This window comes from Malus sylvestris, chromosome 11, assembly GCF_916048215.2.
Source record: "Malus sylvestris chromosome 11, drMalSylv7.2, whole genome shotgun sequence".
NCBI lineage: Eukaryota > Viridiplantae > Streptophyta > Magnoliopsida > Rosales > Rosaceae > Malus > Malus sylvestris.
In genome coordinates this window covers 1,246,391-1,260,751 of record NC_062270.1, presented here as the reverse complement: position 1 = coordinate 1,260,751, position 14,361 = coordinate 1,246,391, and the positions used below count along the sequence as shown (strand labels likewise).

At 34.3% G+C, this 14,361-nt stretch overlaps 2 protein-coding genes across 2 annotated transcripts; both read left to right on the top strand.

The window, feature by feature from the left end:
• Nucleotides 1-4,006: 4,006 nt before the first annotated feature.
• LOC126588457 (peroxidase N-like) lies at nucleotides 4,007-5,934 on the top strand. Its single transcript, XM_050253548.1, has 4 exons — nucleotides 4,007-4,231; nucleotides 4,375-4,557; nucleotides 4,686-4,851; nucleotides 5,378-5,934. The coding sequence occupies exons 1-4, from the start codon at nucleotides 4,007-4,009 to the stop codon at nucleotides 5,800-5,802; spliced, it is 999 nt and encodes a 332-aa protein (XP_050109505.1). The 3' UTR covers nucleotides 5,803-5,934.
• A 4,443-nt stretch (nucleotides 5,935-10,377) lies between these two features.
• LOC126588991 (uncharacterized) lies at nucleotides 10,378-12,827 on the top strand. The gene is made up of 3 exons (XM_050254162.1): nucleotides 10,378-12,172; nucleotides 12,311-12,467; nucleotides 12,581-12,827. The coding sequence occupies exons 1-3, from the start codon at nucleotides 10,378-10,380 to the stop codon at nucleotides 12,825-12,827; spliced, it is 2,199 nt and encodes a 732-aa protein (XP_050110119.1).
• Nucleotides 12,828-14,361: the final 1,534 nt, after the last annotated feature.

The following is a 14,361-nucleotide window of genomic DNA, read 5'->3' as shown; positions in this document are numbered from 1 at the left end:
AAGTTTTGGGCTTGAATATTCTCCAAAAAGTACATTTGTGGCTCAATAAATGGTAAAACCGTTTCCAATTGCCTTATACAGTTACTCTTAACCATGACGGAAACTATTTCAGAAAAAATAAAAAATTTGCATTTTTCTCAAAAAAAAAAAAAACATGGGCGTTATCACGATTTCTTGGCGATTTTGCAATTTTTTATAAAAATTGTCCTCAAATCTATTTACTTTCATCTTCACCCACCTTGAGGTTTAGAATATTCGTGCAAGATTTTTTGTTAATATTCTTGTAGATGGAGTCCCGTTTCGCCAATGTTTTGAGCATCACCACATTTTTTGTCCATTTATTTTTAAGTTTTTGGCTTAAATATTCTAATAAAAATTCAATTGTGGCTGAAGAAATAGTAAAACCAATTTCAATTTCCATATTCGACAAACATAAAAATTCAATTGCTTTATAAAGTTACTCTTAATCATGGCGGAAAATATTTGCAAAAACAAAAAATTTACATTTTCCCCAAAATAACGTGGGCTACCTTTCACAGTTTCTAGGCAATTTTGCAAATTTGTACAAAAATCGTCGTAAAATCTATTTTCTATCATTGCTCGGTGAGTTTTTGAAAATTTATGTAAGACTTTTATTAATATTCTTGTGGATGAAGTCCCGTTTCGGTAATGTTTTGGGCCCCACTACAATTTTTGTCAATTTATTTTCAATTTTTGGCTTAAATATTCTATTAAAAATACACTTCTGGCTCACAAAACTATAAGAATGACATTTTCTTAAAAAAAAAAAAAACGTGGGCTAACCATCACGGTTTCTAGGCGAATCTGCAAATTTGTACAAAACTTGTTGTAAAATCTACTTGCTTTCATCTTCACTGCTCCGTGATGTTTTGAAAATTTATGTAAGATTTTTTATTGATATTCTTGTGCATGGAGTCCCGCTTTGGCAATGTTTGGGCCTTATTACTAGTTTTGTCAACTTATTTTTCAATTTTCGTTTGAAATATTCAATTAAAAATATATTTGTAGCTCAGTAAATAGTAAAACTACTTTCAATTGCACTATAAAGTTACTCTTAATCATGACAAAATATATTTTGCAAAAATAAAAATTTTCTTGTTTCGAAAAGAACGTGGGCTAACCATCACAGTTTCTAGGAGATTTTGTTAATTTGTACAAAAATCGTCGTAAAATCTACTTGGTTTCACTTCACAGTACCATGAGGTTTCAAAAATCCATATAAGACTTATTATTGATATTATTGTAGATGCAGTCCCGTTTTGGCAATGTTTTGGGCTCCACTACTATTTTTGTCCATTCATTTTTCAATGTTTCGTCTTAAATATTCTATTATTTAGAAATTGTTATAAAATCTATATGTTTTCACTGTCATCACACCGTGACTTTGAAAATTTATGTAAGACCTTTTGTAGATATTCTTGTGGCTGGAGTCCTGTTTCAACAAAGTTTTGGGCCCACTATTATTTTTGTCCATTTATTTTCTGCTTTCATTTTAATATTATAATATATATATATATATATATATATATTTGTAACTCAATAAATGATAAAACCAATTTTAAGTACCTTCTAAAAAATTCTTAATCATGATAGAAAATATTTCGCAAAAATAAAAATTTGTAAATTTCGCGAAAAAACGTGGGCTTACATGTACCAATAACGATAATTAAACGTCGAAAAAACTTGGTGCTCAACCAATTAATGTTTAATTTCGTGAAGTTGCTATTAGTCTCTAAATTGTTGGTCTTTTGCATTCATTGGAGGAAACAGGGGTAGGAAAAGAAGAAGAGACAAAATGGCAATGTAGTGCCCTCAGACATGGCACTCTGTGAGCTGAATGCTTCCCCAAAATGTCAACTCTTATCAACAGGGATAAAGATGCTTTCAATTCCAACTTAACATTTTTACAGACCATTACTAAGAAATCACTATGATCAAGTGAAAATAATTTTAATTTTAAGTTGGTCATATTGCATGCTCAGCTTTATTTTATTGTTAAAAAATTCTTAATGCAAGCATAATTTAATCATGCGCGCGCCAAAGTGGTAGCAAAAAACCAGTTGGCTTTCTGTAGGCATGCACTATATCGTATACAGTATGCTTTGCCAATCTTCTGTCGTTCATGAACTTGCATATAGAAATCAAATTCTTATATTATAAGCGTACAACTGAGAGCAATTAGGCCACCACTCTTTCAGTTATCCGCATTGTCGGCAATATTAAATGCACTAATCTCTTGAGATTATGCTAATTAATATCAGTCTCACACTCTCAGTGCAAGTTTCTGAGTTCATGAAGGCAACTAAGCAGTCAAGCACTGAGTGCTGCCGCCATACATCATAAGCACTAGCAGCTAGCTAGTTTTCAACTAGATAAACAAAATTATACACTACTGTATAGTTAATTAAAAAACTGAAAATATGACTTTAACCCCTCAAATTCAAATTTTTCCATATAAAACCCAACATAATTTTTTTACTCAAAAAAAAACCAGTGACTAGGATCCACCTAAGTGAATTCATTAATTACATATTACTTTACAAATTTTACATTTTTATATGCCTAAAATACCCCTATTGCATACTTAATGTGCACAATTAATTCTATGCAGATTGTAAGGAGAGAGTTAATGATTTCGCAAAAATAGAAAAATAAGACATTAATGTTAAAAAATTCATTGCATATTAATATCAAATATGAGAACTGTTGGCTTAATTCTATGTATCTGGCATTATGAGTTAATAAATATATATATATATATATATATATATATATATTTACAAAAAACCTAATATATGTAATAATACATTAAAAAAAAGTAATTTACGTACCATGTACAAAAATGTTATTTAATTCAAAATGTGTATAAATATAATAATATATATATATGTGTGTGTGTGTGTGTGTGTGTGTGTGTGTGTATTATTATATAATTAGACCATATTAATTTACCTGCTTACTATTTGAAATGTTCATTTCCAATTATGCAAAATATTGTATACCAACAACAAAATATTGCATAAACTTAGGAATTGGATCATGCTTTTGATTTTATCTTTTACCTACAAACAATCATATACATATTACCTTATATATTTTTACCAAAAAAAGGTCCCTGATAGGCTAATATATGTAATAATACATGAAAAATAATTTACCTACCATGTATACAAAAATGTTATTTGATTCAAAATATATAATCTAGGTTTTCTCAAAAAAAAAAAAATATATATATATATATATATAATTGGAACAAATTAATTTACCTACCTACAAATTAATTTCCAATAATTTACCTACAAAAAATTATACCCCGTGTGTAATATAATATCTTTTTTTTCACTAATACATGGAGAATAATTAACCCATAACAATAAGAAATATAATTTGATGTATTATATTGAAAAATATTATGTCATACCTATATTTATACAACAATAAAACGTGCCTAATATATGTAACAATACATGAAAAATAATTTACCTATATAATACAGATTTAGTATAATTTTTTTTAATTATTGGAACAAATTAATTTACTTCCCAATCAATGCAAAAAAAAAAATATATATATATATATATATCACTAAAAAGGTAAAGGTAAATTTTTGGTATGATATGGATACAATTAATGCAATACAACAATTTATATATTTTATTTCACTTTTTCTACAACTTTTAATTTGGAATAAATTTAGGTATTTGGGAAAGTGGCATGGATGTAAATAAATTGTATTAGTAGGTCAATAGTGTTCCAATGTGGCTGCATATTTTAAATTTGGGCTTTTATTCGACGTTTATATGTAGATTGGTTTTTATCTAGGAATCATGAATTGTAAGGGCCAAAATCTAAAGCAGCCATTAAAAAATTGTTGTTTTACGCATAATCGTGGCTATAAATGGAGTTCAAGGAATGTCTGATCATACAACTTAAGTAGCCCTTAACCATATTGATTAGCATTAAGTGTGTCATCTCTTAAGTAACCATGACAAGGTCATCGATTAATTTTAGCCGTCGTTACTCTTTGGCAATGATCACGTTCTTTGCCTTGTGTTTTGTCGCGAAAGCCCAGTTAAGTACAGATTTCTACAAGGCAACATGTCCGGATGTTCTCAAAATTGTCCGAAGAGAGGTTCTGAACGCTGTCAAGTCTGAAATGCGAATGGCTGCTTCTTTACTTCGGCTTCACTTCCATGACTGCTTTGTCAATGTGAGTTCTTAGCGATCCCGTAGATAGTGATTATATTTTTAGTTTTCATATACCGATTTCTGTTTATGCATGCATCACAATTTTTATTTGCAGCTCATAGGCCTCCCAATTTTAAATGATCTCCCTTTCATGTACACGTGTAGGGTTGTGATGCGTCACTGCTACTGGATGGAACTGATAGTGAGAAGAATGCCCGCCCAAATTTGAATTCAGCAAGAGGGTTTGAAGTCGTTGACAGAATCAAGAGCTCTGTGGAGAGCTCCTGTAGCGGAGTTGTGTCGTGTGCTGATATACTAGCCATAGCTGCTAGAGATTCTGTGCTCTTAGTAAGTTAATTAACTTTGCTAATTATGTTTATTAATATCCACTATCATGCATGCCATTATTAATTAGATCCTTATTTCATAATTAAACATGCTATGTTGTATTATACTAATATTGCCACATTTTGCAGAGTGGAGGAACTTCATGGAAAGTTCTACTTGGAAGAAGAGATGGTCTAGTGGCAAATCAGTCAGGAGCAAACAGTGGACTTCCTGCGCCAACTGAAGCCCTAGATATCATCATTTCCAAGTTTGCCGCTGTGGGCCTAAATATCACAGACGTTGTGTCCTTATCAGGTACATGTATACTTGCTATAGTGATTTCAACACCCTTTATTTTAGTCATCATGTGCTTCTCTTGTGCATGCAGAGAGGACAATATAAAATATTCATTTCTGAGCATGTAATTAAAATAACGCGTTAAATTTGCGGCCCTTGATCAATATATATGCTAGAGAGTAATATCTTTAGCGGTTTTAGTCTTTAATCTCGTTTTATGGCCTGAACTAGAAAAGATTGGATTGAATCAGATCCATCCAATAAAACATTGGGAAGGAGAATTTTTTTTCCTTCTCTCTTTGGTCGTAAAATTGTTCAATTTAGTCGATCAAGTCCTAACATTAATTGTTCATCAGGCATGAGACACATTCCTTTCTATTTTGAAAGGGTATTATGTTGATGTTTTATCTAATGGCCAAATACTGAATAAGGTTCTTCAGATTTTGTCATGTTCTTCATCGCTGTTTAATTAAGAGCGAATACATCATTAGTTGATATAATCTACCAGTTGATTAATGTGTTAAAGGGGTTTAATTATGTGTAGGAGCTCATACAATTGGGTTGGCACGGTGTGCCACTTTCAGCAATAGACTCTTCAACTTCTCAGGAACAGGTGCTCCTGACAGTACATTGGAACAAAGCATGCTAACTGATCTACAGAACCAGTGTCCGCAGACCAGTGATGGAAACAATACCGCGCCTTTAGATCGGAACTCAACCGATCTATTTGACAACCATTACTTTCAGAACTTGATTAACGGGAAGGGCCTCCTAGGTTCAGATCAAATTCTATTTTCTAGTGATGCAGCTGTGACAACAGGGACTAAAAGTTTGGTCCAAAGCTATAACTCAAATCTTAATCTGTTCTTAGCTGATTTTGCTAATTCTATGATCAAGATGGGGAATATTAGTCCTCTTACTGGGTCTGCTGGAGAGATCAGATTGAACTGCAGGGCTGTTAATGCATGAAATATGTCTAGCCAGCAGTTGACTTGCATTCTGCAAGATTATTGTCCTAGCTCCTAATTGCTTTAATGCCTTGGGGGAATCTTTTATGTAGACTGTATGTGGAATGAATTCCTTTTATTTTCTTTTGAGATATATATACATATATATATATATATATATATATATATAAAGTTTCTACGTGTAGTAATCCTTGTATGACTTTAATTTCGTAAACCCAATAAAAAGTCGTGATTTATTGTTCACATTTTTTTGTCAAAAATGAGAGTATTTTTGCCTGCGCATTAAGGTATACTTATAAGCCGTTCACCAAGTGGACTTACCATTTGTTAAGTCAAGTGTTTCTCACTAAAGTTTAAGCTGGAAAACATAAAATCAATAAGAAACCCTTTAGTTTTGACAAGATCTTTTCATTATATTGATAATGCACATGAACACCTTCTACTTGAGAAATTTCTCAAAAATGTCTATATTGGAGAATAGAAACTTTCCCTAGCTATTAGTTTGAAAACTTATGGTCATGTCCCCCGTTTTGTTAATTGATTTTGAATTAAATGTTCACATTCAAATGTAAATATTCACATATTTAGTCCAACAACTCACGCAAAAGTTGGTGTGTTGAAAGGTTGATCCACTACAACAAAATGTGCTATGGGGCATAGATTTGAGGGTACCATTCCTTTTCAGTGGCTTTATAAACCTAAGTGTCACCATTGGTGTCAACTATAACAATTTTGACACCAAAGACATATTAATTTGTTTTTCAACTTAGAACTAATTTTCTTGTTTTTATTTGATTGTCACTGCATTGCAAGTTTGCAACCCACCACAAGTGTGAAAACATTTGGATTCATACCTCCACAGCTTGAGGTTTCTCCTTTCATGGAATTCTTATGCTGTCATGAACGATCAAATTTTATCATTCGTTTTCGAAAATTTGGAGGCATCCCGCACTCTTACCATTTCCATTATGCCAATGATGATCGTTGAATGAATTACTAGTTTCGCATGCCGTCAAAAAAGAAATATTTTTGTCATTTTCTTTAAACTTTGGATGCATGCATGCTAGTATTTCATCATGTATATCATGAATTACTATTGGCTCGTATCTTGCTTAGATGAAAATTCAGCTGAAACCCTCATCAAATATGCTCACAATATTCAACTAGGCAACTAATTAAAGTTTTTTTTTTTTATAAATTTATATTATCCTTATGTAAAGAATAAGGCTAAATTTTTTTCTTGATCCCTACGGTGAGACACTACTTTTAAATCGACCCCTTTGGTGAAAAAAAGTGTTAATCTTAACCCTGTGGTGAAGTTTGTTATCAATCGTAGTCCAAATTGAATTTTCTATCAAAATCTCATCCACATGCAGGGATAAAAAGGTCATTCCATTTTTTTTCTTTTCTTTTTGGTAATTCCAATTTTTTACAATCAACAAAAATAGAAGGAAAAAAAAAAGAAATCCCTACCCTTGTTAGCCACAGCCACATCGACCACCCACCACCTTCCCCCCTCTCTCACATAACCCTAGCCATCCTGTCCACCATTGTTCGTCTTAAAATGAAACTAAATTCAATGTTTGCATAATAACTTATATTCTAACCTAAACGCGACGAGGAACAGATGACAGAAGAATGAGGAAAAATCCAATTTGGACTATGATTGATAACGAATTTCACCACATGATTACAATTAATAGCTTTTTCACCACATGGGTCTATTTAAAAGTAGAGTATCACCACAAGGATCACAAAAAAAAATTTGGCCAAAGAATAATATAAATTTATAAAAAAGGAGGAATTTTCCAACAAATAAATAAAGGAGCCGATTGGATAGCACTGCTGACTCTTGTTTTTGTTTATTTTCAAGCTCAATTAGATGTTTTTCTACATTTAACAAAAACATACCTAACAATATTCAACCCTATTCAAATCTTCTATATGTCACTACCCTAGCTAATTGTAATTGATATGATATTAACTTATACATAAGGTCAAAGTTATAAGCAGTAAATGACACAGTAAATTAACTTCAAAGTTACTTGACCGTTGAAGAGATTGAATCTAGGCAACTTTCTTAAATTAAATTAATATGTTGGAATGACCAAAAAACAAAGATTTAAAATATTGGAGGTCAAAATGTAGGCGACCGTTGAGAGTGTACCGTCAAAACATAAAGTAATACACCTCGTGTTATAATATAACTAGACAAAGACATCTTTATTATTCTAAATTAGGAGAGATTTTTTTTCATGTACGTACTAGAAAATAAGTTGGTACGTGCCATAATATAAGTAGAGATATGATATTGTTGAGAATAAGATTCCCACATCAGATAACGAATGGACTTTGCATGTGCTTAATTATATTGTGCTACACCTTATATTGCCAATTTATTTTATGGTGGAACCTCAACTTTCTTCTTGGTATCTTGGGGTGCAAATCGGGTGGGTTGGGCGGGTTAGAAGGTCAACCAAATCCTAACCAAACTTTTACAACTCGGGTTCGGGTTGGGTTTCATTCGGGTTCTTTTGGGCTTGGGTTTAATTGGGTTAGGGTTTGCTTGGGTTGGGTTCAGGTTGCCCAACTTTTTCAAGTTTAATCTTATAACAACTTAGTTTCCAAGAATTCTTAAAAAAATTAAGCCAAGTAGCATCAAAGCTAGCTAACTTTATTTTCATAAATCAATCTACCATAAAACTTTAGGATTTAGAGACTACGAATATGGGCTGATTAAACAAAGTCTCTTATTCCCTAAAAGCTTAAGTAATTATAAAGGGTAATTTACTAAAAAAAAATTAGAAAGGGTGTTGTTTTTTGGACTTGGCTCACTTGGGTGTAGTATGAACAATAATTGATATGGGTTACAATCTGGTTAGATTGGGTTTGGTTAGTCGGTTGGGGATGGACAGGCAAATGATCAACCCAACTCAACCCAATCAATGAACAGGTTGAAATCGGGTTAGGTTCGGGTGGGTTATAACCAATGTTCTAAAAATCGGCCTAGGCGGCCGCCTAGGCGGTGCCTAGGCGCTGGGCGGCGGAGCCCCGCCCCGATTTTGGGCAAGGCGTCATGAAAAATCGGCTGGAGCCTAGGCGGCGCCTAGGCGGGCTAGGCGGCTAGGCGGAGCTAGGTGCCTTTTTAAAGTTTTTTTTTTATTCTAACTTAAGTTCCCTCTTTCCCCCGTGTACAATCCCCTGTTAACCTAATTTTGTAAACATTTCTTCTGTTTTGCTCTCTGTCGTCTTCGACTTCGGCCGTCTCGCTCTCAAGTCTCGAGTCGACTGATCGAATCCTTTTCTGGGCAGCATCTCTCTACTTCCTTACTGGGCAAATCATCTCGCCTCTCCAGATTTCCACAATCCACCTCTCTCATTTGAGTCGTTTCCCTAATCTCCACCTCTTGCAATAGTTGCAGACTTGCAGCAGGTTAGCATTTCGCCATTTCCCATATTTTATTCGAAAATCTAGTTGATATTTGATGCTAATTGCGATGATTTGCTGCTCTGCAATTTGCATTGATGATTTGAAATTGATATATAATATTAAGTTGCTACAAGGAAACGAGATGCCCAGCAGCCTAAGTGAATCGCACTGGTTTTTCAGATTTTTTTTTTATATGCAAGATTCTGTAATCTAAGACTGGAAGTAAATTCTTAATACTATAGACATTATATTGTGGTGCCATGAAATGATTCATGAATCAGATCAGATTAATACAATTAGACCAATGGGGTGTGTGGATTCATTTCATACCACCAGATTATTTGTGGTGAACCGTGTGAACTGATTAATACCAGATTAATACTACTAGTTTTGGGTCTTATTTTTTCTTTCGATTATGTTAGTTTTCTCAATGGGGTGTGTGTGTGGAATGGATTGAGTGGTTGCATGATGCATTAAACATTGTTTAATTGTGTAGTCATAGGATAGACTCATATGCTTCGATTATCAGCAGTAAGTAAACACTTTTCAATTGTGCAGTCATAGTTTAGTTGAAGTATTAGAGCAGCCAATTTGATTTGAATGAGTTGCATACCATGCATCAATGTGGTTGAGCCTTAGGCTTGAGTAGTGTATTTATAAATTTATAAATTATAATATATGACTTAGTTGGCAGTTTGGTTTTCTGATATGGGGAACCCTTGCAAATGGCAGCCAAATTAGGAAAATCGATGAAGCCAAGTTCGGGGAAAACTATCAGTTGCCAATGCCATTGGCCAACTTGATTGGATTTGGGTGTTGTATTGTATATGTACTCTAGCACTAGCATTGTTTATTAGCCTGCTTGACTATATGTAACAAATTAACAATGATGTTGTCTCAATAATGTTATAAACGATGAAACCGCGATTCTCTTTTGTGAAAATTCAAGACATTGCAAATCACTTAACATTCCTGCATGAATAATAAGACTCTGTTTCTTCTTGTAATCTGAAGCATTCAACGTGCATCGATGCATTTTCTGTATGTGTTCCTTCTATATTGAAGTTTAATGAGGATCAAATATCACACTTGTTGTCTGTTTTTTGGATACAAGCAAATCTCCTAAATGATTTTCTGCTTTTTTAGATGGCGGGCACCGTATCATCTGGAGCATCTAATCCAATGTCGTCCACCCAGTCAGATAATCCATTAAAGCGTGCTTCAGACGATGTGGGATGGGAATATGGGGTGTTGGCGGATCCTTCAAACTCGGATAAGGTGAAATGTAAGTTGTGTAAAAAAATACTCAGTGGTGGCATTTATAGAATGAAACAACACATAGCCCATGTCAAGGGAAATGTAGCTGGATGCACAAAGTCTTCGGATGAAGATAAAGCAAAATGTAAAGCCGCATTAGATGAAGCAAAAAAGAAGAAGAAAGAAAGATACATGCACCATGAAGAAGCGAGGGAAGAGGTTCAACTTCCACATATTGAAGAAGATGAAGATATTGAAGTTGTTGGGTCAAGGAAAAGGTCGCGAACTCTTGGGCCCATTAATAGGTTTGCATCCTCCATCAATCCCGACTCTTCAAAGTCAAATGATGAAAGCATGAGTAAGCGACAACAAAATCTCCATGATGCAATTTGGAAGGATAGAACACATCAGGTGGGTCAATATCTGGCTCGATGGGTCTATGAAGCCGGTATTCCTTTTCATGCCATTGAGAATGACAGCTTCAAACGCTTTGTGGAAGCGGTTGGTCAATTTGGCCCGGGATTCCAACCTCCAAGTCAATATGATTTGAGAGAGCCTTTATTGAAAGAAGAGGTGGAAAGGGTAAAACAATCTCTTAAGAAGCATGAAGAAGAATGGGCTTTGAATGGTTGCTCAATTATGACTGATGCTTGGAGCGACCGAAAAAGAAGAAGTATAATGAATTTGTGTGTGAATTTCAAAGAAGGCACAATATTTCTTTCTTCCAAGGAATGCTCTAGTGAAGCACACACCGGGGAATACGTCTTTGAATATGTTAACAAGTGTATCGAAGAAGTTGGTTCACAAAATGTTGTTCAAGTGGTAACCGACAATGCTTCTAACAATATGGCCGCGGCAACCAAGATGTTGGAAAAGAGGCCACACATGTTTTGGACATCATGTGCCACTCACACGTTGAACCTCATGCTTCAAGGAATTGGTAACCTACCTAGGTTCAAAGGAGTGATTGAAAAGGCCAAGGCTTTTACTATCTTCATTTATGCTCATCATAAAACATTAGCATTGATGAGAAAGTATACAAAGAAAAGAGACATAGTGAGGCCCGGAGTCACAAGATTAGCAACTTCTTTCCTAACTTTGCAAAGCTTGGTTGATAAGAAAAAAGACTTGAGGATTATGGTTGCTAGTGATGAATGGGAACAATGCAAACATTCCAAGAGTACAAAGGGGAAAGCGGCATATGCTACCATGGTGAGTGCACAATTTTGGAATGGGGTCTCACTTTGCTTGAGAGTGTTTGAACCGTTGTTTAAGGTTCTTCGACTTGTGGATGGGGATAAAAAGCCATCAATGGGGTTTTTGTACGGGGAGCTACAAAAAGCGAGGAATGAGATCAAAGATGCATTGCAAAATAATGAGACCCATTATAGACCAATCATACGAATTATTGATGAAAAAGCTCATGATCGGCTTGATGGTCCATTACATTTGGCGGCCTACTTCTTGAATCCTTATTACTTCTTCAAGGATCCAAGCATTCAACATGATTCATTAGTTATGGACGCCATGTTTACTTGTGTTGAGAAGTTCTTCCCCAACAACTTTGAAGTCCAAAATCGAGTTATTAATATAGAGATGCTGAAGTACAAGAAAAAAGATGGTGGATTTGGAAGACATTTGGCGGAGATTGGATGCGTTGAGAATGATGACAACTATGATCCAGGTATGATTCTAATTGAGTAATGTAATTCTAGTTGTTTTTATTTACTAGTCTAATTGTAATTGTCTTTCTTTACTAGTCTAGTTCTAATTGTTTATCTTTACTAGTCTAATTCAAATTGTGTACTTTGTACTTTTTTAGCTACATGGTGGTCTACTTATGGCAATGGTGTGCCTAATTTGCAAAGAATTGCTATCAAAATTCTCTCATTGACTACAAGTTCATCCGGGTGTGAGAGAAATTGGAGCACTTTTGAGGGAATACATACAAAGAAAAGGAATAGACTAGATACTACAAGGTTGAATAATTTGGTCTATATCCAATTCAATGCGAGGATCATGAACAAGAAGAAAAGAGAGAAAGAGAAGAAAGTGGATATACTACTCGCTAGTGAAGCTAGTATGGCACAAGGATTGTGGAGGGTGTTGATGAAGAAACTGAGCTTGGTTCGGGAATGGATGGAGAGCAATTAGAGGTGGATAGTTCCCTAGAGCCTAGGAGGAGTTCTAGAAATGTTGAAGTAAGAGAGCTTCATGAAGAAGATTTTGTATCGGATGAGGACACGGAAGAAGAAGGAGATGATGATGAAGAAATTGAGTTTGAGTCCGACACGGAGAAAGTCTTGGAAGGATGTGGAGAAGAAGAGATTGAGGCCTAGACTCCTAGCTTTAAAACTTTGCAAGTATCTTATATCCTTATCCCTTTCATTTTGCATTTTATGTGTAATGTGTTTAAACTTTAAATTGTGAACTTGTTGGATACATCATACATGTATGATGTATTATCCAAGAACACTCATTTTGATTATATGCTTAATGTGCTTTTAATTTGTAAGTTTGTTGGATGCTCAGGAAAACAACTTTCATGTGCTTTTAATTTGTAAGTTTGTTGGATACTTAGGAAAAGAACTCTCATTTTGATTATATGCTCAATGACAATGTGCTTTTAAATTGGAAGTTTGTTGGATGCTTATTGCATACAGGTATTATCCAAGAATATTCATTTTGATTGTAAGCTTGATGGATACTTGTTGCCTTGTTGGATACATATATCATCCAAAAGCACTCAGATTGATTACATGCTTAATGTGTTTTCAAATTGTAAGCTTATTGGATACATGTACATTATGTAATCTCTACTTATTTACAAAATATACAATAAGTTTACCTAAATCCGCCTAGGCCCCTGCCTAGGCCCCGCCTAGCCGCCTAGGAGCTAGGCCCCTGCCCGCCGCCCGACTAGCGCCTAGCGCTTTTCAGAACCTTGGTTATAACTTGAAAAAACTCACTTGTTCGGGTTTAAAGTTGGGTTGGACATGAGCAGGGTCGGATTGACCCAACCCAAGTTGAGCTTATGAATCCCACATCAGGGAAAGATTTGCATGTGCTTATAAATAATTGGACTACAACCCATATTGCCAATTGGTTTTATGATGGAACATCATCTTTCTTCAGTCTCCTTCCACTTATATTATTACAGGTGGTGTATCGGCTTGTGTACTAGGTATACTTAAAAATTTCTATTAGAATACTTTCATCTCCATGACGGAATGCACATCTACCACTCATTGCGATAGATTCCAAAATCGGAGCTGTTCAATTCTTAATCTTTCTTTGGAGATCATCTACAATACAAAAAAATAAAAAATAAAACCATTTGAATAAGAGACCGTTTAGTCATTTAAATATATCAAATAAATGTACAATTCATCAATGTTACTTGGTACTCACACTGTTGATATGTTCTATACATTTAGATAAATAAATAATTTGTGATTCAAATAATTAACTTTTTTATAGAAATGATCTTCAAATCAACTTTTTATGATAAACATACATTATACAGGACTGAGATATATATGTCCATTCCCGTAATAGGATGCTAGTATTAAATGAGCGCGTCCATACAGCTACGTACGTACCCACACGGTTTGACATACTGATTGAAGTCATTCGATTGTCTCCAAAGCCTCCAGTCAATATACAAAATTTCTAGAATGCTAGACTTCATCATACGTATGTTTCCTACTCCCTACATATCCAATTAGAAGAAGTCTCACTACTTCATGTTGTATGAAATACATCAACTATATTGATCTCGATAGGTGACTAGAATTGAAATAGATGGTATATGGATTGGGAACCTCATAAAATTTACTGCATATTTAAGTTAAACGTAAATGATTTTTTTTT